This window comes from Apostichopus japonicus, chromosome 11, assembly GCF_037975245.1.
Source record: "Apostichopus japonicus isolate 1M-3 chromosome 11, ASM3797524v1, whole genome shotgun sequence".
In the NCBI taxonomy this organism is placed as follows: Eukaryota; Metazoa; Echinodermata; class Holothuroidea; order Aspidochirotida; family Stichopodidae; genus Apostichopus; species Apostichopus japonicus.
The window spans coordinates 24,171,330-24,193,805 of record NC_092571.1 but is presented as its reverse complement, the minus strand read 5'-3'; the positions used below and the strand labels follow the sequence as shown (position 1 = coordinate 24,193,805).

The window sequence follows — 22,476 nt, the reverse complement described above, 5'->3', positions numbered from 1 at the left end:
AAATGTTTGGTCGTCCTCCTCAGCCCCTCGCCCTCCTACCCTCTCGCCCCCCCCCCCCTCTCGTCCTCCTCTCTCGTCCTCCTCCCCCTCTCGTCTCTGTTTAAGTACTCTCTCATGTTCGGTAACGCCTTCTCAGTCACCCAATCAACAACGTGCTACGTCTTTCGTTACGGCAATATTTATATCCAATCTGCACATGTTTCCAGTCCTGTTTTCTTTTTATCCCTCTATTCACGCACACAACAACAACTGCCTTGACGCCAATAGCAACATTTCCACCAACTCTTATAAATGGGTCTTCACAATTCCGCAAATACCTTCCCACGTTTCCTTTAGTTAGCCTGCGGACAACTAAACCGCCTTAAAGCTAATAGCAACATTTCCACCAACTCTGATAAATAGGCTTTAACAATACCTCAAGTACCTTTCCATGTTTCCTTTCGTCGTCTTGCGGACAGCTAAACTGAAATTCAAAAATCAAAACTAAAATTTAATTTAATTAGTATGTCACAAATGTTCTATTGGCTCGTATGGTTTAAACATTTTTTGGTGGTTTTGGTGTGTAATATATGCAACACCAAAAATATGCAAGCTCCAATAAAAAAAAGTTGAGCCAGTAAGTCCATAAAAGATCATCCAATTAACTCAATGCCTGAGCATAGTTCACTAACATTGAGGTCAGCGGATGAAACAGCAATATTAACACCAAAATTATGATTAACGAGGAAAGTTCAAAATGGATAATTGACTTAGAACTGTCCGTAAAGGAACATTGTAAATAAAATATAGTTATCAAATACTATACGGTATTTCTTATGTTATAGTGCTACCTACTAAATTTCCCGTTTTGCTAGGCCGGGTAGTATTAGTTTCATACCACCACAACCCAGTTTTGTGCGTGAAAAGTGAACATTCTTTACAAAGAAAAGATTAATTTGTAACTTCAACATCTTAAGTACGTGTGCAGGATATTCAATGTAACTGTAAGAGTAAGACGGAACCATATGTCGAAAATTTTCCAAACTAAACGTATCAATCAAAGGTAAGTTAACTATTGGTTTGATGGATTCCGTTCGGCTTTGTGTTATTAACTGACATGTATGTTGCATGCTACGCACACCACTGGTACGTGTTTCGCGAGATTTGCTTTGTGTACTAGTATTGGTTAATCAGCATGTAAGCCTACGCTATGTTGGTTATATGTGGGAATGTAGGCTATGTACATATAGGCCTCTGTTGACTTTGATACCGCGCCGCTATTCCAACCAGTGTTACCAGAGTTAGCGTTTTTACACTAGATCTAGCGTTTTTAGTCATTTCTGGGTTTCTAGCGCACGTTTTTTCTAATTTTGGTAATTCTACCGTTTTTTGCCTAAAACTAGTTAAATTTACCAAAAATAGACCATTTTTCAGATTTTTTAGACAAAATTTTTACTCGGAGACCCATCCAAATTTATTTTGAGTATTTTTGCCCAATCTTCGGAATTTCCTACCAAAAATTTCCATATTTTTTTTCAAATTATCTGGGTCAGACTATCACTCAAATCAACTATTCATGATCTATTTTGTGATCGGTGACCATTCATCCTACGAATCTGTGCTAAATTGACTCGAAACAACACGAAAGTTAGGGAAACTACCATTTAGCGTTTTCTAGGGTTTTATTTTCGCAAATCTAGCGTTTTTTCGTCAACTGTCGCTGGTAACCCTGATTCCAACATAACTAAGCGATCACGAAGTTTCAAGATCTAGAAAACAGGTATAATTTGTAATAAGGTAGCCTAAACATAGTCTTTTTAGTTGGCCATTAATTAGACTCTGGAAGCATGAAGCCTTTGTGAGCCTTTCACAACATTTGGAAAATAATTTTAAACAGTTGCAACCACTGATTTGAAAAGAGTCCAAGTTTAGAAGCACTACACAATGTAGAATCCTTAAAAACGGAGATGCTCAGAGATTCTTTTTGAAAAGAAGTCTTATTATATTGCCTTATTTTAACCTCGGTGAATGTGGTGACCAAGAAAAGCATGCCAAATTTCTTGGATGTTCTTAACCAATGTTGTACTTGTTCATTAATTGAGCTACTCATTTGAGTGGTTTGGTGACTTACCTTCATATTGGTGGTGAAAGCAATTTTCCAATATGGAGACAAAGTGCTCTACAGACTTCAATCTCCTTAAGGAACTCAGTTCTTTATTCCTCATTCACCTTTAACTTATTCCATGCAAGTTGGTGTTCTTTGACTCTTGAACAAAGTTGAACATGGCCCTGGGTAGCAAACTGTTTGAATAAAGCAAAAATCAAAACAATGTTAGGCTACCTGAATTTTAATTTGCCTAGACATTGCATAGGGAATGATGATAAAACCACATGAAATATGCTGCATAGTTTACCTTTCGAGAATGACTGATAGCATATACCTAGGCTAGCTCATAAATCTAACAAGTTTGCAAAAGTCCAGCAAATGTACAGAACATATGTAGCCCTGCTTTTCAAAAGTGTTGAAGCATTCATTTGTTTGATTGCTATGCTCATAATATATGTTAGTTATTCATCTACTGTCTAAGCAAATATTTCTTGCCATCCAAGTTATATATTATACCAGCTTTTGCTTTGTTTCATTGCCTCTAGATCTTATAGGCCTGCTGTGAATTGCAGATCAGAGAGACTTTTTTTGGCTTCGCTACCATTCCAGTCTTAGAAGATGTCTGCAGATTACGGGTCTGATTCTGGTGGAAGAGTAAAGGTAGTGTATACAGCATAACGTGCCGTCCTTGTGCAATTAGTCTGTTGCCCTCAGAAAATGTTTTCAAAACTCTATTAATGCCGCTTGCAGAACCCAATAATTTCGGAACATTTTTTTTGGCCAACTATGAATCAACTAAACAAAGTCTCTGAATTTCCAAAAGGAAACACCTCAAAACTTTGTGGATTTTGTAACAGGCTTGATGGGGAAAGTAGATTTCAATGTTACAGATTGGACAATAGGCATTCAGAAATTTCTAATGTTTTAGTTCTCATATATTGTATATAGTATTTTTTCAATAATGGCAGTTTATACATCCTTAAAAGTGTTGCGATGCATGGATTGGATTAAAGTTTGATTGTGGTTCCCAACAATGAATTTGTACCCTCTCCTGGTATGCAGGATGAATAGGATGATGATAAAGAGAAGAGGCAGAAGGGGCAGGGAAGGATGGCGTGTGGGGGGGAGGGGGGGTGATGGGACTGGGCTAGTTATTCCAATACTAGACTACTGATGACTGAGGAATAGAGTGGGGTGGAGGAGGATGGTGTATTAGAGGATAAGAGCCTAAAATGAATCCTAAGAGTTTAGGAACTTTAAGAGAAAAGTAGGTCACTTGTAACTTGCATTGCCAAATGTATGCCGATGCGATGAAATTTTCATTAGTGCTGAAACTTGGTCACTTGTGTTTACATGTGTGAACTGTTCTATATTTTGCTGATTTAAGTAGTCAATATATGTACAATGTTATACAGAGAGTTTTGTACTAAAGCTCTCATGAATTTTTCTTTTCTCTTGCTGCAGGGAATAACAATTGTCAAACCAATAGTGTATGGAAACATAGCACGTTACTTTGGGAAGAAGAGAGAGGAAGATGGGCATACCCATCACTGGACATTATACGTCAAGCCATACAGGAATGAGGTATAGTCTTACAAATAAGTATCAAATAAGAAACCTCAAGTTTTATATTTATAAATGGTTAACTATATTATAGTACATGAGTTACAGTATGCTATCAACTAAGAATCACAAAACTTATATGAGAAGCCTTATAGGAATCAAGTACAGTATCAACAAAGAATCTCAAACCTTATATGTCAAATTGTCAAGCCATATAGATATGAGGTACAGTATAAACAAAGAACCTCCAATTTAATATCAAGCCATTGAAGGAATTGTCTGGTGGAAGATTTTGATACATTGTCCTTGTTGTTATTATTTTGCTCTTTCTAACCATGTAAAAATTGTCCCCATTCAGCGTTTTCTTCTTGTAGAAATCTGGTTTTCAAATTCACCAGTTTCTCACAAAAAGTACCGTTTGTTCGAACGCTTCAATTTGGTGATTGACGTAGTGCTGGCAAATAGGCAAAACAGGCGACTTGAAGTTAGCACTCCCATTTCCGCAGCAATACACTCTCACGTGTAACGCACATGTGATTGCCTATTATATAACGTACCTATCGCGAGTGTATATCCTACTGTACCATGCCCAGTTGGTATTCGTATAGCGTTGCACAAAATATACTCTCACACTCAAACCACAGTTCATAAACTGTTCTTCGAAATCGCTGAAATAAAATTCACAGATCAAATTTACAATAAAAAGAAACTTGAAAAGCATTCGGAACACTGAAAGATGAAACTTGGCGGAATCGATGTCAGAGCAGAATGTAGCACCGAGAAGCTTAGGCTTCGCAGAACTGTCCGATTGTAAACGTTAGAGTAACCTACACATGCGAACATTCTTCGCGCTGGAGCTGGATAGCGCAATGTATAAACAACGAAGAGTCTGCTGTTAAAACTTATCTTGTGTTACCGAAAGACCACGAAACCCCCTGATCTACTACATATATGGCGGCTTAAGGAGTTTTTTAAAACATATCTAATTTCTAAGAAATTTCACCGAAAATTAAGGAAGAAATTTATCAGAATCGTTGTCAGAGCAGAATATAGCACTGAGAAGCTTAGGCTTCGCAGAACTGTCCGATTGTAAACGTTAGAGTATAGCCTACATGCGAACATTCTTCGCGTTGGAGCTGGATAGCGCGATGTATAGCCTAAACAACAAAGAGTCTGCTGTTAAAATTTATCTTGTGTTACACAAAGACCACGAAACCACCAATCTACTACATGGCGGCTTAAGGAGTTTTTGAAAACATATCAAATTTCTAAGAAATTTCACGGAAAATTATGGAAGAAATTTATCTGTATACAAACGCGGTTTTTGTTGTGATTACCGTATAGGTACTGTACGGAGGGTGGGTTATGTCGCAATCTGCATTAGCATATCTGGCGTCACGTTCTGTACTGTTCAAATCATATTTGAAATGTCTATCCTTAACGATTAAAAAATCGTTTCTCTGTCGAACGCAACATTAGCGTTCTCATACTTTGAAAACATGTTTGGAAAATTATTTATCATTTTTTAAGGTAACTTCTTTGGGCCACCAGACAATCCTTTTAACGTATGAAGTACAGTGTAAAATAAGAACCTCAAATCTTATATGTCAAGCCATATAGGTATGAGGTAAAGTATAAGGAAAGAACCTCAAATCTTATGTCCACCCATACAGGAATGGGGTACAGTACATAATAAGTTCCTCTTTCTTATGTTCATTTGTAATGTAATTCATTCATTGTAATGTTACCATTTTATATTATGTTGCAGTATTAAGAATACAATGTTGCAGATATTAGACAACTAAAGTTGCAAAAACATTGTAATAATAATTATAATATTAAATCATGTCCCTAAAAGGCAGTTATTTTATGACGCTAAGCAGCCATGTAGGCAAGTTGGAATAGGTGAATGGCTAAATCGGGTGGCTATTCAGTCTGCAGTTTTAGTTCCTTGTTGGAATATCAATATTTTACAATTTGGAGACCATTTCAGATGGAGGAAAACTGTGGATTTCTCTCAGACGAGAAACCCGTTGTTCCTTAGCATGTAAGAGCCCGCAAACTACAACCTCCCAGATTCTAGGCTTTGATTGTTTGTAATGCCAATGCCTTCAACCACTCAACCATAGAACTGGAAACCAGAATTGGTTTGTAGTACTACACACAAAAATTGCAGAAACAAGATTCTCTCTTTTTTCCCTTTTCTCTCCCATATATAGAGTTTAACCTAATTAATGATTTCACTAACCAGCGTGCCTGTATGTTTGGTTTCATTCTAGGATATGTCTGCCTACGTGAAGAAAATTCAGTTCAAATTGCACGAGAGCTACAATAATGCAGTCAGAGGTGAGTAAAGTCTACTTTCAAAAGGCATTGAGAACGTCTAAGATCATCAGCATTTGGTCCCATATTTAGCATGCTAAAAGGTGCTAGCAGTTTTGAAAAGAACTTTCTGCAAGGTTCTGACTCTCCAACTCATCTTTAGTCCTACCGGGAAATAATTGATCCGGTATCGCTTTGCAAAATGCTATGTAAAATGATCAAATTGCTGTACAAGTCCAAGGATGTTTAGTAGTTTTTTTTAGTATTTTATAAAGGACAAAATTCAGAGTCTTCAAACCTACTACAGAAAAATGTGAACATTAAATTATTCCCTGGACATTGACACAGTAGTGTAAGAGAGTATGAGATGCAATGAGGGTGGCAGTATTAAAATAAATATGAGTGACCATTACTTTGAACATTAAATTATTCCCTGGACATTCACACTGTAGAGTAAGAGAGTATGAGATGCAGTGAGGGTGGCAGTATTAAAATAAATATGAGTGACCATTACTTTGAACATTAAATTATTCCCTGGACATTCACACTGTAGTGTAAGAGAGTATTAGATGCGATTAGGGTGGCAGTATTGAAATAAATATGAGTGACCATTACTTTGAACATGAAATTATTCCCTGGACATTCACACTGTAGTGTAAGAGAGTATGAGATGCGATTAGGGTGGCAGTATTGAAATAAATATGAGTGACCATTACTTTGAACATGAAATTATTCCCTGGACATTCACACTGTAGTGTAAGAGAGTATGAGATGCGATTAGGGTGGCAGTATTGAAATAGATATGAGTGACCATTACTTTGAACATGAAATTATTCCCTGGAAATTCACACTGTAGTGTAAGAGAGTATGAGATGCGATTAGGGTGGCAGTATTAAAATAAATATGAGTGACCATTACTTTGAACATTAAATTATTCCCTGGACATTTGCACTGCAGTGTAAGAGTATTAGATGCAATGAGGGTGGCAGTATTAAAATAGATATGAGTGACCATTACTTTGAAAATAAAATTATTCCCTGGACATTAACACTGTAGTGTAAGAGAGTATTAGATGCAATGAGGGTGGCATATTGAAATAAATATGAGTGACCATTACTTTGAACATGAAATTATTGCCTGGACATTTACACTGTAGTGTAAGAGAGTATGAGATGCGATTAGGGTGGCAGTATTAAAATAAATATGAGAGACCATTACTTTGAACATGAAATTATTGCCTGGACATTAACACTGTAGTGTAAGAGAGTATTACAGTAGATGCAATGAGGGTGGCAGTATTAAAATAAATATGAGTGACCATTACTTTAAACATTAAATTATTGCCTGGACATTAACACTGTAGTGTAAGAGGGTATGAGATGCAATGAGGGTGGCAGTATTAAAATAAATATGAGTGACCATTACTTTGAACATTAAATTATTGCCTGGACATTTACACAGTAGTGTAAGAGAGTATTAGATGCAATGAGGGTCGCAGTATTAAAATAAATATGAGTGACCATTACTTTGAACATTAAATTATTCCCTGGACATTTGCACTGCAGTGTAAGAGAGTATTAGATGCAATGAGGGTGGCAGTATTAAAATAGATATGAGTGACCATTACTTTGAAAATAAAATTATTCCCTGGACATTAACACTGTAGTGTAAGAGAGTATTAGATGCAATGAGGGTGGCAGTATTGAAATAAATATGAGTGACCATTACTTTGAACATTAAATTATTGCCTGGAAATTCACACTGTAGTGTAAGAGAGTATGAGATGCGATTAGGGTGGCAGTATTAAAATAAATATGAGTGACCATTACTTTGAAAATTAAATTATTCCCTGGACATTTGCACTGCAGTGTAAGAGAGTATTAGATGCAATGAGGGTGGCAGTATTAAAATAGATATGAGTGACCATTACTTTGAAAATAAAATTATTCCCTGGACATTAACACTGTAGTGTAAGAGAGTATTAGATGCAATGAGGGTGGCAGTATTGAAATAAATATGAGTGACCATTACTTTGAACATTAAATTATTGCCTGGACATTAACACTGTAGTGTAAGAGAGTATTAGATGCAATGAGGGTGGCATATTGAAATAAATATGAGTGACCAGTACTTTGAACATTAAATTATTGCCTGGACATTTACACTGTAGTGTAAGAGAGTATGAGATGCGATTAGGGTGGCAGTATTAAAATAAATATGAGTGACCATTACTTTGAAAATTAAATTATTCCCTGGACATTTGCACTGCAGTGTAAGAGAGTATTAGATGCAATGAGGGTGGCAGTATTAAAATAGATATGAGTGACCATTACTTTGAAAATAAAATTATTCCCTGGACATTAACACTGTAGTGTAAGAGAGTATTAGATGCAATGAGGGTGGCAGTATTGAAATAAATATGAGTGACCATTACTTTGAACATTAAATTATTGCCTGGACATTTACACTGTAGTGTAAGAGAGTATGAGATGCAATGAGGGTGGCAGTATTAAAATAAATATGAGAGACCATTACTTTGAACATGAAATTATTGCCTGGACATTAACACTGTAGTGTAAGAGAGTATTACAGTAGATGCAATGAGGGTGGCAGTATTGAAATAAATATGAGTGACCATTACTTTAAACATTAAATTATTGCCTGGACATTAACACTGTAGTGTAAGAGGGTATGAGATGCAATGAGGGTGGCAGTATTAAAATAAATATGAGTGACCATTACTTTGAACATTAAATTATTGCCTGGACATTTACACTGTAGTGTAAGAGAATATTAGATGCAATGACGGTGGCAGTATTAAAATAAATATAGTGACCATTACTTTGAACATTAAATTATTCCCTGGACATTTGCACTGCAGTGTAAGAGAGTATTAGATGCAATGAGGGTGGCAGTATTAAAATAGATATGAGTGACCATTACTTTGAAAATAAAATTATTCCCTGGACATTAACACTGTAGTGTAAGAGAGTATTAGATGCAATGAGGGTGGCAGTATTGAAATAAATATGAGTGACCATTACTTTGAACATTAAATTATTGCCTGGACATTTACACTGTAGTGTAAGAGAGTATGAGATGCAATGAGGGTGGCAGTATTAAAATAAATATGAGAGACCATTACTTTGAACATGAAATTATTGCCTGGAGATTAACACTGTAGTGTAAGAGAGTATTAGATGCAATGAGGGTGGCAGTATTGAAATAAATATGAGTGACCATTACTTTGAACATTAAATTATTGCCTGGACATTAACACTGTAGTGTAAGAGGGTATGAGATGCAATGAGGGTGGCAGTATTAAAATAAATATGAGTGACCATTACTTTGAACATTAAATTATTGCCTGGACATTTACACAGTAGTGTAAGAGAGTATTAGATGCAATGACGGTGGCTGTATTAAAATAAATAAGAGTGACCATTACTTTTACTTTCTAGCATATTCGGGGTCAATACTGATGACCCTTTGCAATAAGAAAGAACTGAAATTTGTCAATGGAGTCCCCCCCCCCACCCTCCCCCCTCTCGTTTGACCGGAAATGTTCAACGTGTAAAGCTGAGGCAACCGACCACCTCAGACTTTGGAATCAATTAAAAGATTTACATATATGACTTTCTCTTCAGCTGTTACGAAGCCTCCCTTTGAGATAACAGAGACTGGCTGGGGAGAATTTGAAGTGATCATCAAGATATTCTTTGTGGATCCCAACGAAAGACCTGTGAGTAAAAGTCTTTCATTTTAATAGTTGGACGGAAGTGGATGGCTGGGAGGGGGTCCTCGATTACCTTAGTACTTTAACAAGCTTATCTTGCACTATCATGTGTGTAGAAATGAGCTTGAATTATCAGTGGACGGCAAATGGCCATTGGCGCCCCCCCCCCACACCCTTGAAAATCATCTGTCACCCAACGACAACAATTGTTGTGCGGTGCCACATTTAATCAAGTCGTCGTAGCTGCAATCATCATCATCATCATCATCATCATCATCATCATCATCATCATCATCATCATCATCATCATCATCATCATCATCATCATCATCATCATCATCGTCAATCTAATGAAATTATGAAACATTGTTGGGGCTTGCAGCAATATTTGTACCAGAAAACAGTTATGAAGCATTGAGTGGCCTTTTTCAAACTTTCGAAAATTGCCCTGGGTGTCCTTCTTGAGAGCTGAAAACTTGATCTGGTGCCGTGCCATCTCAGTGAGAGTCCAGTACAATTTTAACCCGGCCAACAAACAGTCCACACGCCCCTCTCAATCTGTAATTCCAGCCGCGACGACCTAGACAGTTTGATTTCTGTGCAGTCCCTCTAACTCTTCTTACTCCCTCTTACCCTGCCTCTTACCTCCCTCTTACCCGGCAGTCCCTCTTACCCTGCTTTTTGAGATAAATAACTCACTGCTGCATACTTTACTTTTGTCTCCATCACAGGTGACTCTTTATCACTTTTTAAAGCTCTTCCAAACGGAGACCAACTTGATGCTTGGAAAAAAGACACTGGTATCTGAACACTACGATGAAATGGTAAGATTTTATTTTTCGTTGAGTCCATTCTCAGGACAAATCCAGTTAGAAGAATTGCTGAAAGCTTTTTAATTGTTTCATTCTTGCTTAACTTTCATGGTACTTTTGTTCTCGTCTGATTTTGATTTGATCTGATTCAATTGATTTGAACAGGTTATGTCCCTTCAAGTGTAAATAAATACTCACAACATAAGTAGCGTACATGATAAAAGAAAAATTATGCAAAATGAAATATAAAATGTACGAAATGAAGGCTGAAACACAAGAAAGGTAAAATTTATTTTTAAAACAAAAGGGGTGGGGGGCAAGAAAGAATGTAAACTTAAACTGAACCTTCAAAATTCTACTACACTGTGAGATTAAAAGAAGATTAAGGTCAGTTTCTATAGTAGTATTGGAGTACTGGCTCATAAACAAATAACCAGGGATGTCTTGAACTCAGGGAAAAAAATCCAAAAGACTTAGAAGAGCAAAACAAAATGCAACTGACATTACTGTACCAGTTACCACATAACGTTTTGTGACCTTTAAAGCTAAGATTATTTGATCTTAAAATAAAAGTAAACTGTTAGCAAACTGCGTATCCACTAGAGAGCCTGTGTAAGAGAATGTGTAAAAGTAAGTTGGCCTGACGTTTCGATCCTAGCAGGATCTTCTTCAGAGGCAAAATGACAAGTAACATTAACAGAAGGGACAAAAACACGCACAGAATATTAGACAGGTTAATGAGCATGGTGAACACAAAGAGATAGATGTAAGGGGATTAGTAGACAAGGGATGGAGAGAAGAAAGAAACCAACAGGGGAAGAGGAGAGGTAGGAGATAAACAGTGGAGGGACAAAGAGAGGATTAAGGGAAGGGGGTAGGGAATATATCGGAGAAGGACAAAGACAGAAAGGTGTGGAGAAAAAAAGGGTGGAAGAGAGCTATGAGAAGAGGATTGTGGGAGGGGGAAGCAAGGGGAGATGGAGGGGTGGGGACAAGTTAGTCATGTCCTTTCTGAATGTTGAGCCCATGATGTTGAATGGTGCAAAGGCGTTGCATCACAAGCCTCTCTCAAGATTTTTTAATCTTGTTTAAAGAGTACACAGTAGGTTGCTCACCAACCTTTAACCTGATGATGTGTAGTATCAATTGATACTCTTGATACTGGCTTGACAGTAGCATTGTAATAATGATACAGTTAATGTAAGAGAATTGGCTTTGAGAGGGGATCAAGTTGTTCGTTTTTTCGTGCCCAGAAGTCAATCTCGGGTGACATTTCATATATTATTCCAAATGACATTTAATTTTATATTTTTTATATTCATATTTTTTATATTTCAGATTTTCCAGGATCCAACATTAATGATGCAGCAGCTTTTAGTCAACACAAGACCTCTGACCTTAGGACCGTACAAACATGAAACTGACTGTAAGTTGACTATGTCCTACCATTCCTTCTGCTCTCTCGTCAAAAGCAGCTTGGTTCATTTGTGGTGTAACACCAAGCACCCACCACATAAATTTGACCCATTCTCTCAAAATCAGGGACAAGTTGCCCAAATTCAGGTTTAGCAGTGTTGTCTTTGAAGTTAAGAGAGGTGAACAATATTCCACAGGGGTGAATTTTCATTTTTTGCCATGATCATTCTGTGTTTTTCTTATATTAAATTTGCAGTAACTATGGAAACGAAGATTTAAAGACGATCAAAATTTCCCAAAAATTTGTTATTTATGACACATCTTTCAAATTGTCTCGCTCACAAATAGGAAACTTTAACGCTGCATTTGCTCAGAAATCATCTTCCAAGAAATCAGATTTTATATTTGATTTTTAATCACAAGAAGAGTTAAATATATCCAACATAGTTGATCATGTGATCATTTTAAAGCTGGAATGTTGCCTTATTCAGACAAATCAAGAACTGAGTATGTGCCTTATTTCACCATGTTCCCTATTTTGACAGAAATTGTCACTGATACTCTTTGAACACAAGGTATTCTGATGTCTCAGCGTTATAATAATGATGTTTAGCACTATGTCTATTAGCATGTAAAGCAAACGTTGACCATTTGGCTGTGATTTATAAGCCCGAGTACAACAGCATAGTGCCAAGTACAACTCAGATCTTTATGGTTTTTTTAAGGCTGGAATAGTTGCCCTATTTTCAGATAAATCAAGAAGTGAGTATGTGATATTTCTCCCACCATTTTCCCCTCCCCCTGATTTTGACATAAATTGTCACCAATACTCTTTGAACACAAAATATTCTTGTGTTTAAATGTTAAAACAAATGATGTCTAACATTATTAAAGCCTGTTAGGATGTAAAGCACACACACAGTAAATCAGTAACCCTAGGCCTCAGGGTTGTAGGGTGAACACAGCAGCAGAAGTACAAGTACGAGTAGATATTCCCCTTGTTATGAGTATGACTACTAGGAGTAGATTATATCTAGTAATTTATTATTCCGTTTGTTAATTCTGTTCGTGTCCTATTGCTGTTATCTCGCTTATTCTCTCTTTTCCTCTTTTTTCAGTCACAGATTTAGCAGTGAAGACAGTCGGCACGCTACAGTCGGCACGAAAGAAAATCCGTTTAGAAATCCACGACTTGAGTGAACGGTTGAAGCAAAGTAAGGAAGTCACTGCCCATTTCAAAGAAGAGATTCGAAAGTTAGAAGAACAAGACACTCTGAGAGAGAAGGATCCATTGTCATCAGTGACAGAAACATCTTGAATGTAGTGATCCTTGATTAGACAGTCGTGAAGTTACTATAGTTCCCTATACTGCCTAAGGAAAGAGTTCTCGTGTGATATAACAAATAGAGAACTATAATATGACATGTTAGAGAGAAATATGAAATGTCATAGAGGAATATGAAATGTTGGAGAGAAATTTGATATTTTGGTGACATGGCTCGCATTAAGGATGAAGATAGGTGAGGCAACTGTTCCAGGACACTCAGAGAGCAGAGCATGCCTTGTCATCAGCCACAGAAACATCTTGAATGTAGTGATCCTTGGTTAGACAGTCGTGAAGTTACTATAGTTCCCTACACCGACTTGGAAAAAGCTTTCTCATGTGATAAAACAACTAAAGAACTATAATATGACATGTTGGAGAGAAATATGAAATGTTATAGAGTAATATGAAATGTTGGAGAGGAAATGGAAGTGACAGTTTAAACAGAAGGGATTTGTGCCTTCATATGAGAGAAGAGTAAAGCTCTGCAGATAGACAGTGGTAATTTGCTATTGTCAAGCTCAGAGGACATCTTTAAGGATGAAGGAATTGAAAAGCTACTGTCAACTGTTTTCGTTTGAAAAATGCTCAGTTCATAAAGATCGAGCGAATGCTTGATTGGTTAAACAGTTCTCTGATTGATTTACCAAATGGAGTGACTCAAACTGTGAACCGTTTGATACAGCATTAGGGAGGCTATAGCACCAAGGTGACAAAGTTGCAACATACTATTTGGCAACATATTTGTTACGAAATATTGTAGGCAAATTAGTTGGCATGATTGGCAACATAGTTGCAATATACTATATTGCAACATAGTTGCTTGGTAATGGCAATAATAGTTGACAACAAAGTTGACAACATAGTTGACAACATAGTTGGTGGCAACATACTATTTAGCAACATAGTTGTTAGGAAATATAGTTGGCAAATTAGTTGGCATGTTTGGCAATGTAGTTGCAACATACTATATGGCAACATAGTTGGTGGCAACATAGTTGGCACGTTTGGCAAAATGGTTAGCAACATGGTGACAAAGTTGCCATGTACACTATAGCAACATAGTTGTTAATGACAGCATTGAGTTTCATGTGGTCAGTGGTGCTTACTGCTTGGACATAATGTCATAGCATCACTTAGGCTGGTTGTGTGCTATCATACAACTATTGTGGTTTGTCCACTGTCATTAAAAGTTGACTTTAGGTGCAAACTTAATTATAATATGATGTAGCCCTATCAAAACACTCGCTGTCAGTCAAGGTTGTAGCTTCTAGAAAACTTTTCATTTTTGAGAAATGACCATGTAAACAGCAAAAGTGACTGGACTACTCAGTCTAAGACACAAACCATTAGTTAAGATCCTCAGATGTATCGCAAAACTCAGTAGAAACCACAAGGCTATTTTTATGGCCTCAAAATAACATGTTTATAATGTTTAACAAGGACATATGGGTTTGAATGCCATCCAAGGATGTTCTGTTTTTCGTATATGAAGATACAAGAACATGTTTTGATTGAATTATTAGAATTTATTAAAAACAATTTTTAACATTAACATTCAAAGGCCTGCACTGAGGAACAGATGTCAACAACAATTGTAGCCTTTGAAGGGTGAATATCTCAAAACCAGAAAAGTTATAAAAAACATTACTAGCACTCAAAATGTTTCTTTTGTCATGGATTAAAATATATCAAGATTAAAATTTTAGTTGGTTGGATCTTGTCACTTCTAGAAAAATATTTGATACCAAGACACCCTTCGAGTTTTCCTTTTTAGGGGGTTGTATTTGTAAGTTTGATATGCTATTGACACATTAAAGTACAGTTAGAAAACTTGTAGTGATTCCGTACGGTTACACATTGTCAGAGAACGTGGTGGACAATTGGTTAAGGCGTCGGACTCGTGATTCAAGGATTGCTGGTTCGATTCCAGCCTAGTTCATTACGTTGTGTTCCTTGGGCGAGATGGTTGATCTCAATTGCCGCTCTCCACCCAGGGGTTAAATGGGTACCTGTGAGGTAAGTTGTCATTGGTTGCAGTATATAACTGCTGCCGACTGGAGGGATTGTCTCTGGGACAAGTGATCATTGACCAGGGGTAATATAAAATCTGTAAAGCGCTTTGAGACCTATCACCGGTATAAAGCGCTATATAAAAATGTAATATTATGATTATATTTTAACAAAGTTGTCTGTACTCTTATTAAACTACATGGTTTTATGCTCCTAATTTTACTCCTTCGTTCGTATTCAAGAATTGTTATATTGTCTGTACAGCAAAAATGACAAAAAAGTAAGAAATTCAAAAAGTTTTGGCTAAGCAATCAGGCTCAGCTTCATAAACCACGCAGAATACCTATACAGACATTTTTTGTTGCTACTCCCGGTATAGTTCGGTTGATGTTTGGCATCATTGCTGCTGCCGTTGACTACATAAATATTCCGGCGGGAGGTTATGTTACATCCCAGCATGTCTAATATCAGCCCCAAATGAATTTATAATCGGTAAAGCAAATAAACACAATATGCTGTTATTATGGCAATGAGCAATTACTGTCGGTTTCGCGTATGTTAAAATAACATCTTGGCTCGCGAAGACCACCGAGTCTGGTCTTTTTCTTTTAATAAACCTTTACTTTTTGATCTCATATTTATTTATAGATTTTTTTATACTCTCGCACGGCATATTTTGTTTTGTTTTTTGGCAGTGATCTGTTTCAAATATGCAATAACAAGCAGTGTGGAAAGAATAACAGTTCATTTGCCTACTTGCTATTATTAGTATTATAAACATACCACTGTGTGTACTTTTCGGTATTGCTTGAATATGGGTATCGGAATGGAAGTATGGTATTGCGAAGAGGGGGAGTTAGAAAGGAATACAAAATGTTTTGCAATAAGAGGAAATATAGATAATTTTGACAAATTTTGACATCATGGTTGCACTCCCATAATTTGCAAATTTGGGTAGGGAGGTGGTGGTGAGCCGGGGGGGGGGGGTGAGTGGGTTGGGGGAAGCGGTCTTCATACACATTCGTTACCGCGACGATTCTTTTAAATACTGAAATTTGTGGGGCAGAATGAACTAAGGTTTCATTTTGTCGGGACGTTTTGAGCTGATATACCTTCCCCTAACCCCCCCCCCCTCTCCCATCAAATCTGAGTCTGCACACGTAACACTGCTCCCCCAGACGTTTGCGCCCCTCACCTTCCTCCAGACTGAACCCTTTTCTGCCGTCTCGCATCCCCTACCCCCTCTCCCCCAATTTCCTCCCAACCAAGATCCCGACTGCATACGTTCACACCAAATTCTCCAGTAGGGTGTGGACTTGTCTACTCGAATTTTTAACTTTGTTTTCCGAATTAGCTCTTTCTCTCAATACAGATCGACTGTTACTGAGAAGGCTGTTATTCATTGGCTGATTATCTACAAACCATGAAAGGAAGTCGTATATAGAGACTCAACCAAATATTAGGCATTACCATCTTGAGGTCGGATCAGTTAACATCAACTTATTATGCTTAGAATACAAGTAACCAGACTCTTCTAATATTGTCTGCAATGCATTCACTGTTTAGTAACTATAGGTAACCCTAGTCTTAGAATTCCCGACTCTCTTCGTCTGACATGTTTATTTTATCGAAGATATTAAACATTCATTACAAGACTAGCACGGAGTTCCATGCAATGTTTGCGTCAAGTTAAAGCCTCACACCGCAGCTGCTTTTAGGCAACCTAGAAAAGAAAATACCATGCCACAGTCACCCGATGCCGATCACGTGAAAGCAAAAATACTTGTATGAGAAACCAGGGAGTTCCATAACAACTCCCTGGAGAAACTAACAACAGATATACTTTCCCCCCTTCTTAACGATGGTGTGTGCCTCCGCGCGTGCGTGGGGTGTATGGATATGCGTAAGAGGCGCATTGGATCGTAAACACGATAACTCATTAAGCGAGGTATACATGAACCTCCAATTAGGTGTGCAGATTCCCCTTTTGCAATTTCTTTGCCCACTCCATTATTGAGCAAGGTCAAAGGTCATTTTAGGTCATTAATGTTCTGAAATTTTGTGTTTACAAAAGTAAGGTTAAAAATGAGAAACCTTCCTTTAACTATGGTAAAATTGATTTAAAGAATTTTTATTTAAAAGAAAAGTTTATGTATCAAACTAGTTGTAAGCAAAATGCTTTTGATATCAGATGGCATAAGTGGAAATCTTTATTTGAAGTTTAATGATTTATTTGTTGTTGTCATTAATATTGACTATTGGTCATAAAGTATATGTTATTATGAATTGTACATTGTTTGGACTCTTGTTGGAATGATAATAAAAATAAAAAAAAAAGAAAATTAATGTTCAAATGAGCTTACGCTACATCTATATTAGTGAAGAATGTAATGGTTGATTGAAATGTGCCCTTTCATAATTATCTTCCTTGGAATAGATTTGGTGGAGGTCAAAGGTTATTTGAGGTCAAAAGTATGCAGTTGATGAATCTTCTACTCGCCATGCCCCTTAAGAAAGTTCTCGGTTGTTTTTCATTATCGAGGGGTAGGCCGTACATCATTTGAGGTCGACATAATGTCAAAATCTGAAAATTCTCCAAACTTAAAGCGTGTATGAACTTTGTACATTTATGCAAAACCAACTTTGTAAGTCACAGAACCATGTTGTTCTTCGAGAGGTCAAAGGTCACTTGATAGGTCAATAGAGTGCATATTCACCTTTCTGGGAACAGGAGTGTTATTCTTTTCTGTGGGGATCAAATGTCATTTGAGCTCAGCAGACGTGAATCCCCCTCCCCCCCAAAAAAAATTGTAAACAAAGTAAACTCCAAAAGTAATGTAGATGAGTCTAACGTTTAGTTTTTCGCATATGTGTGCAATGTATATAGCATTGTCGATCACTTGAAATCAAACAGGGTTAAAACTTGCTGTGTTACATTTTGATATTCTCATATGAAGTGTGACAAAGATTTACTAAACCTCTTGGCTTGCCAAGTTAATACTGCGCTACTAAGAGTTTTTTATTTCATTTTCGAGATATAACAGAAAGGTTTGCCTGTCAACAGAAAGTGGTTAAACCATTAGATTTAGCAGACAATCTATAGAAAGACTACAGATAATTAAAAAAAACACTAATTTAAAGGGGACATAGCCCCAGTCAACATCTCGAACTTATATGACGAAGGTCTTTTGTGAAGAACAACTCCCCACCCCCCCCCCCCCAAACAGCTAAGACATATTTCGCTCTGTTTTCTTTGTCTTGTCATATTTTCAAGGTTAAATTCCATTAATGTTGTACCTGAAACCAATGACATCTTTATATCATGTAAAAAGTCACATTTTATTTAGAGACAGCATTTCGCAAATCCCACCTCATTACAGAAAATAAACATTGTAATAAATAGATAAGAACCTAATACATCGAAGCACATTTGACTCGATGATGTGAAATTTAGACTTGATCAAATCTCCAGGTTTATGTGTGAAGGAACATTAAATATGTAATATCTCCCAAATGAAATGATTTTTCTTAGCTGTTTGGGAGAGTTGTTCATGATAATTAATCTCTATGACACAGATTAATAATGATGTTTGGGTTTGTGTCTCCCTGGCTGCGGAGGTGGGGAGGGTGGGGGGGGGGGGTTGAGTTGTCTATGACATTAATCTCTATGACACAGATTAATAATGATGTTTGGGTTTGTGTCTCCCTGGCTGTGGAGGTGGGAAGGGGGAGGGGGGGGGAGAGTTGTCTATGACATTAATCTCAATGACACAGACTAATAATGATGTTTGGGTTTGTGTCTCCCTGGCTGCGGAGGTGGGGAGGGTGGGGGGGGGGAGTTGTCTATGACATTAATCTCTATGACACAGATTAATAATGATGTTTGGGTTTGTGTCTCCCTGGCTGTGGAGGTGGGAAGGGGGAGGGGGGGTTGAGTTGTCTATGACATTAATCTCTATGACACAGATTAATAATGATGTTTGGGTTTGTGTCTCCCTGGATGCGGAGGTGGGAATGGGAAGGGGGGGGGGAGAGTTGTCTATGACATTAATCTCAATGACACAGATTAATAATGATGTTTGGGTTTGTGTCTCCCTGGCTGTGAAGGTGGGAAGGGGGAGGGGGGGGGAGTTGTCTATGACATTAATCTCTATGACACAGATTAATAATGATGTTTGGGTTTGTGTCTCCCTGGCTGTGAAGGTGGGAAGGGGGAGGGGGGGGGGAGTTGTCTATGACATTAATCTCTATGACACAGATTAATAATGATGTTTGGGTTTGTGTCTCCCTGGCTGCGGAGGTGGGAATGGGAAGGTGTTATTTATTGGACATAAAGAGAACATCTTAGCAAAACATTGAGCGCTATAGATCAATGTTATCGGTGATTTAAGATCGTGTCTGCCGTAGCAGCTTGGCCTTCACATTATTCATGCTTTTATTCGTCAATACGTATTCAATCTTGTTTGGTAGGAGGTACTTGTATACCATGACCTACAGCGTGTGCATATATATATATATATATATATATATATATATATATATATATTTGAAACCGTTGTGAGTTGAAAAATCCAAAACAGTGAAAAACTTCCATGCAGCCTCCACCGGGATTCGAACCCGGGCCTCCCGCCTTATATTCAGACACCCTAACCATTAGGATATGGACGCTGATTGTATGTCCAGAAGTTCGAAAACGGTAATTTTAGACGCTGAAGTTCGGGGATAATTAGTAAATATGTATAATGAGAGACACTAGGGTAACCGTTTCCACGGTCACAAATAGCTATTTTTGATCGGCTATACGCAATTGCAGTGATTACGTCAACTGTTTCTCGCGTCGAGAGGTATACCGATAGCTATTACAGATTGACTGGACGACAACGTGTCGAAGCTACGTAGGCTCTGTTACCATGTCAGCTGATGTACAAGCGGCCTGTTGGTTCATAGGTATGGCTCTCGTTTTGTGTGCGCGAGATCCCGTGTTCGATTCCCCGTCATTTTATTCCTTTCTTCGCGTAGAAAATATTTCGATATGCACGATTGTTGAACATGCAGCATTTGAATCTGTTGCATTCTATAAATACTAAAAAGGTAAAATTTGTTTTCATGTTTTCACGGTCAATAAATAGCTATTACCGATCGTCTGTAGGCAATTGCAGTGATTAAGTCATCTAATACTGTTGCATTCTAACTATACTTAAAAGGTATAATTTGTTTCCATGTTTTCACGGTCAATAAATAGCTATTACCAATCGTCTATCGGCATTTGCAGTGATTAAGTCATATATTACTCGTGTCGAAGCTATCTAGTCGCCGTAAGCACATATATTACGTATAGATGACGTCTCGAAGCTATACCTGTTATGGGTAAATGCCCCCGTCGCGTCGCACTTTTATTGCAACAAGCCCAAACAGGATCGAGTGAGCAGTAGTACGTGTAGATTGCGTCTATACGGGACGACTTAGACGCTGATTTCGGGGATAATGAGTAAATATGTATAATGAGTTGTAAATACAGACACTAGGGTAACCGTTTCCACAGCCACAAATAGCTATTATCGATCGGCTATACGCAATATATATATATATATATATGTATGTATATATATATATATATCGCCTACCCCTCCCCCAACCCCTTCCCACCCACACACCCCTAGTATTACTTTACAGACACTTTCACATCAGCATCTGCCCGAGAGCAACGAAATATAGCAGGTGTTGACATTGCTCCAAATAACTTTCAATGTATAAAACAAAGAATTGGAAAATCCCTTATCGTGACAAATGGTGTCGAAAAGGCTGAAGGACTATAAATTTTACACTGCATGCGGTATGAAAAAAACCATCAACAGTGACAATTTTTAAGACCAACACCTATTGTTGGGCTTAAAATCCAGTCGTTAGCCGATTAAACTCCCAACAGGTGACGTGCCTTGGGATATAAAAGCCATTTAGTGACTGTTTCTCCTTCTCTTTCTTTCTATTTTCAACTGAGGTTTCGCCTCTTTAGAACCTGCACATCTGTGTAACCTTTTGACCCTTCCCGCCTTCCTTCCCACGAGGTAATGACATCTGTATTGTTACTCACTGCTGAAAGACATTACAGGTTAGATTAGACGTAGGGAGGGGTTCTCTGTACTGTTCAAACAGCGACTGTGGGCAAGCCGTCAGCGATATCGCCAGGAAAATATTAGGCAAAATATATACCACCTTTTCATTATTGCCTGTTCGTCTTCAGAAAAGAAAAAAAAAATCGAAACATAAAACACACACGCACGCACGCAGACAAACATGTAAATATTATCATCTGTTTTATGTCGGGTTGCATTACGATGACATCACATGTTAAAGAGTCAGATATGGGGTAACCATATTTTACAAGCTGGACGTTAATTTGATTAAATTCTACTTGAGAGAATCTTATAATTGGAAATGGCTTTACAAATATCCTTGATTACACACTTCAGTCCTCCTTGAAGGGGATCCATCGCAATTATCGGATATAAAAAGATCCCCCTGTTTGCTCAGCTCGTTGAACTAGTGAGGGTGCTCAAGTTAAGAATTTGTGAACTTGCACGCTTGATCACGTGAAACAAAGGAATTTGTTTGTTGATTGAACGTAATAATCCCGTTATGAGAAAAAATCGAGATAAATGTTATATTATCATTAATGGATTGTGATATCTGAAGTATGAAATAGATTATCGCATATATGTTGGATGATAAACTTTATAAAGAATTATACACCCACTATTTGAGATCAATGAAGACATGTATACCTAAGAGCATACATGATATGTGTTTTGACTCGCTGATCTCTTTAAACTTGGAATGTAAACATGACAATTATTTCTCAATAACTTATAACTCTTTTACGAGTCCCGGAAAAAATTCCATACTAAAACCTTTGGGATAACCCCCCCCACCACAATACAAGCAGGATGTACCCAAAACGTTAAGTTTCTTTCACTCACCAACCTAAACAGAAACGATAACAGTTGTGTTGTCCCAAAAGATTTGTGGAATCTTGTTGGATGTTTCGGTTACTACAGATTGTACTGTGTACACCGGGCCTCCCACGTAACTATCATCGAGAGGTTTCCACAGATCATAATAATAGTAATAATAATACGTAAACTTGTTTCAAAGGGGTCTCCAAGATGTCGAACTCTCTATACACTAACGTTTACAAGTTATGTGC

General features: G+C 37.5%; 1 protein-coding gene and 1 long non-coding RNA gene across 2 annotated transcripts; one reads left to right on the top strand and one right to left on the bottom strand.

Annotated features, from left to right (window-relative positions):
* Positions 1-413: 413 nt before the first annotated feature.
* LOC139975569 (uncharacterized) lies at positions 414-22,388 on the bottom strand. Its single transcript, XR_011795787.1, has 3 exons — positions 22,250-22,388; positions 2,111-2,280; positions 414-463 (listed from the first exon to the last, which is right to left on the bottom strand). It is a non-coding gene; the product is annotated as an uncharacterized lncRNA (long non-coding RNA).
* On the top strand, positions 859-17,630 carry LOC139975568 (YEATS domain-containing protein 4-like). The gene is made up of 8 exons (XM_071983578.1): positions 859-1,042; positions 2,632-2,746; positions 3,551-3,670; positions 5,929-5,995; positions 9,619-9,713; positions 10,439-10,531; positions 11,858-11,945; positions 13,054-17,630. The coding sequence occupies exons 2-8, from the start codon at positions 2,705-2,707 to the stop codon at positions 13,251-13,253; spliced, it is 705 nt and encodes a 234-aa protein (XP_071839679.1). The 5' UTR covers positions 859-1,042; positions 2,632-2,704; the 3' UTR covers positions 13,254-17,630.
* Positions 22,389-22,476: the final 88 nt, after the last annotated feature.

Coding starts and splice junctions, on each gene's coding strand:
- LOC139975568 (XM_071983578.1), top strand. CDS start 2,705: ATGTCTGCAGATTACGGGTCTGATTCTGGTGGAAGAGTAAAG. Junction 2,747..3,550: donor ATTCTGGTGGAAGAGTAAAG/GTAGTGTATACA, acceptor CTCTTGCTGCAG/GGAATAACAATTGTCAAACC. Junction 9,714..10,438: donor TGGATCCCAACGAAAGACCT/GTGAGTAAAAGT, acceptor TCTCCATCACAG/GTGACTCTTTATCACTTTTT.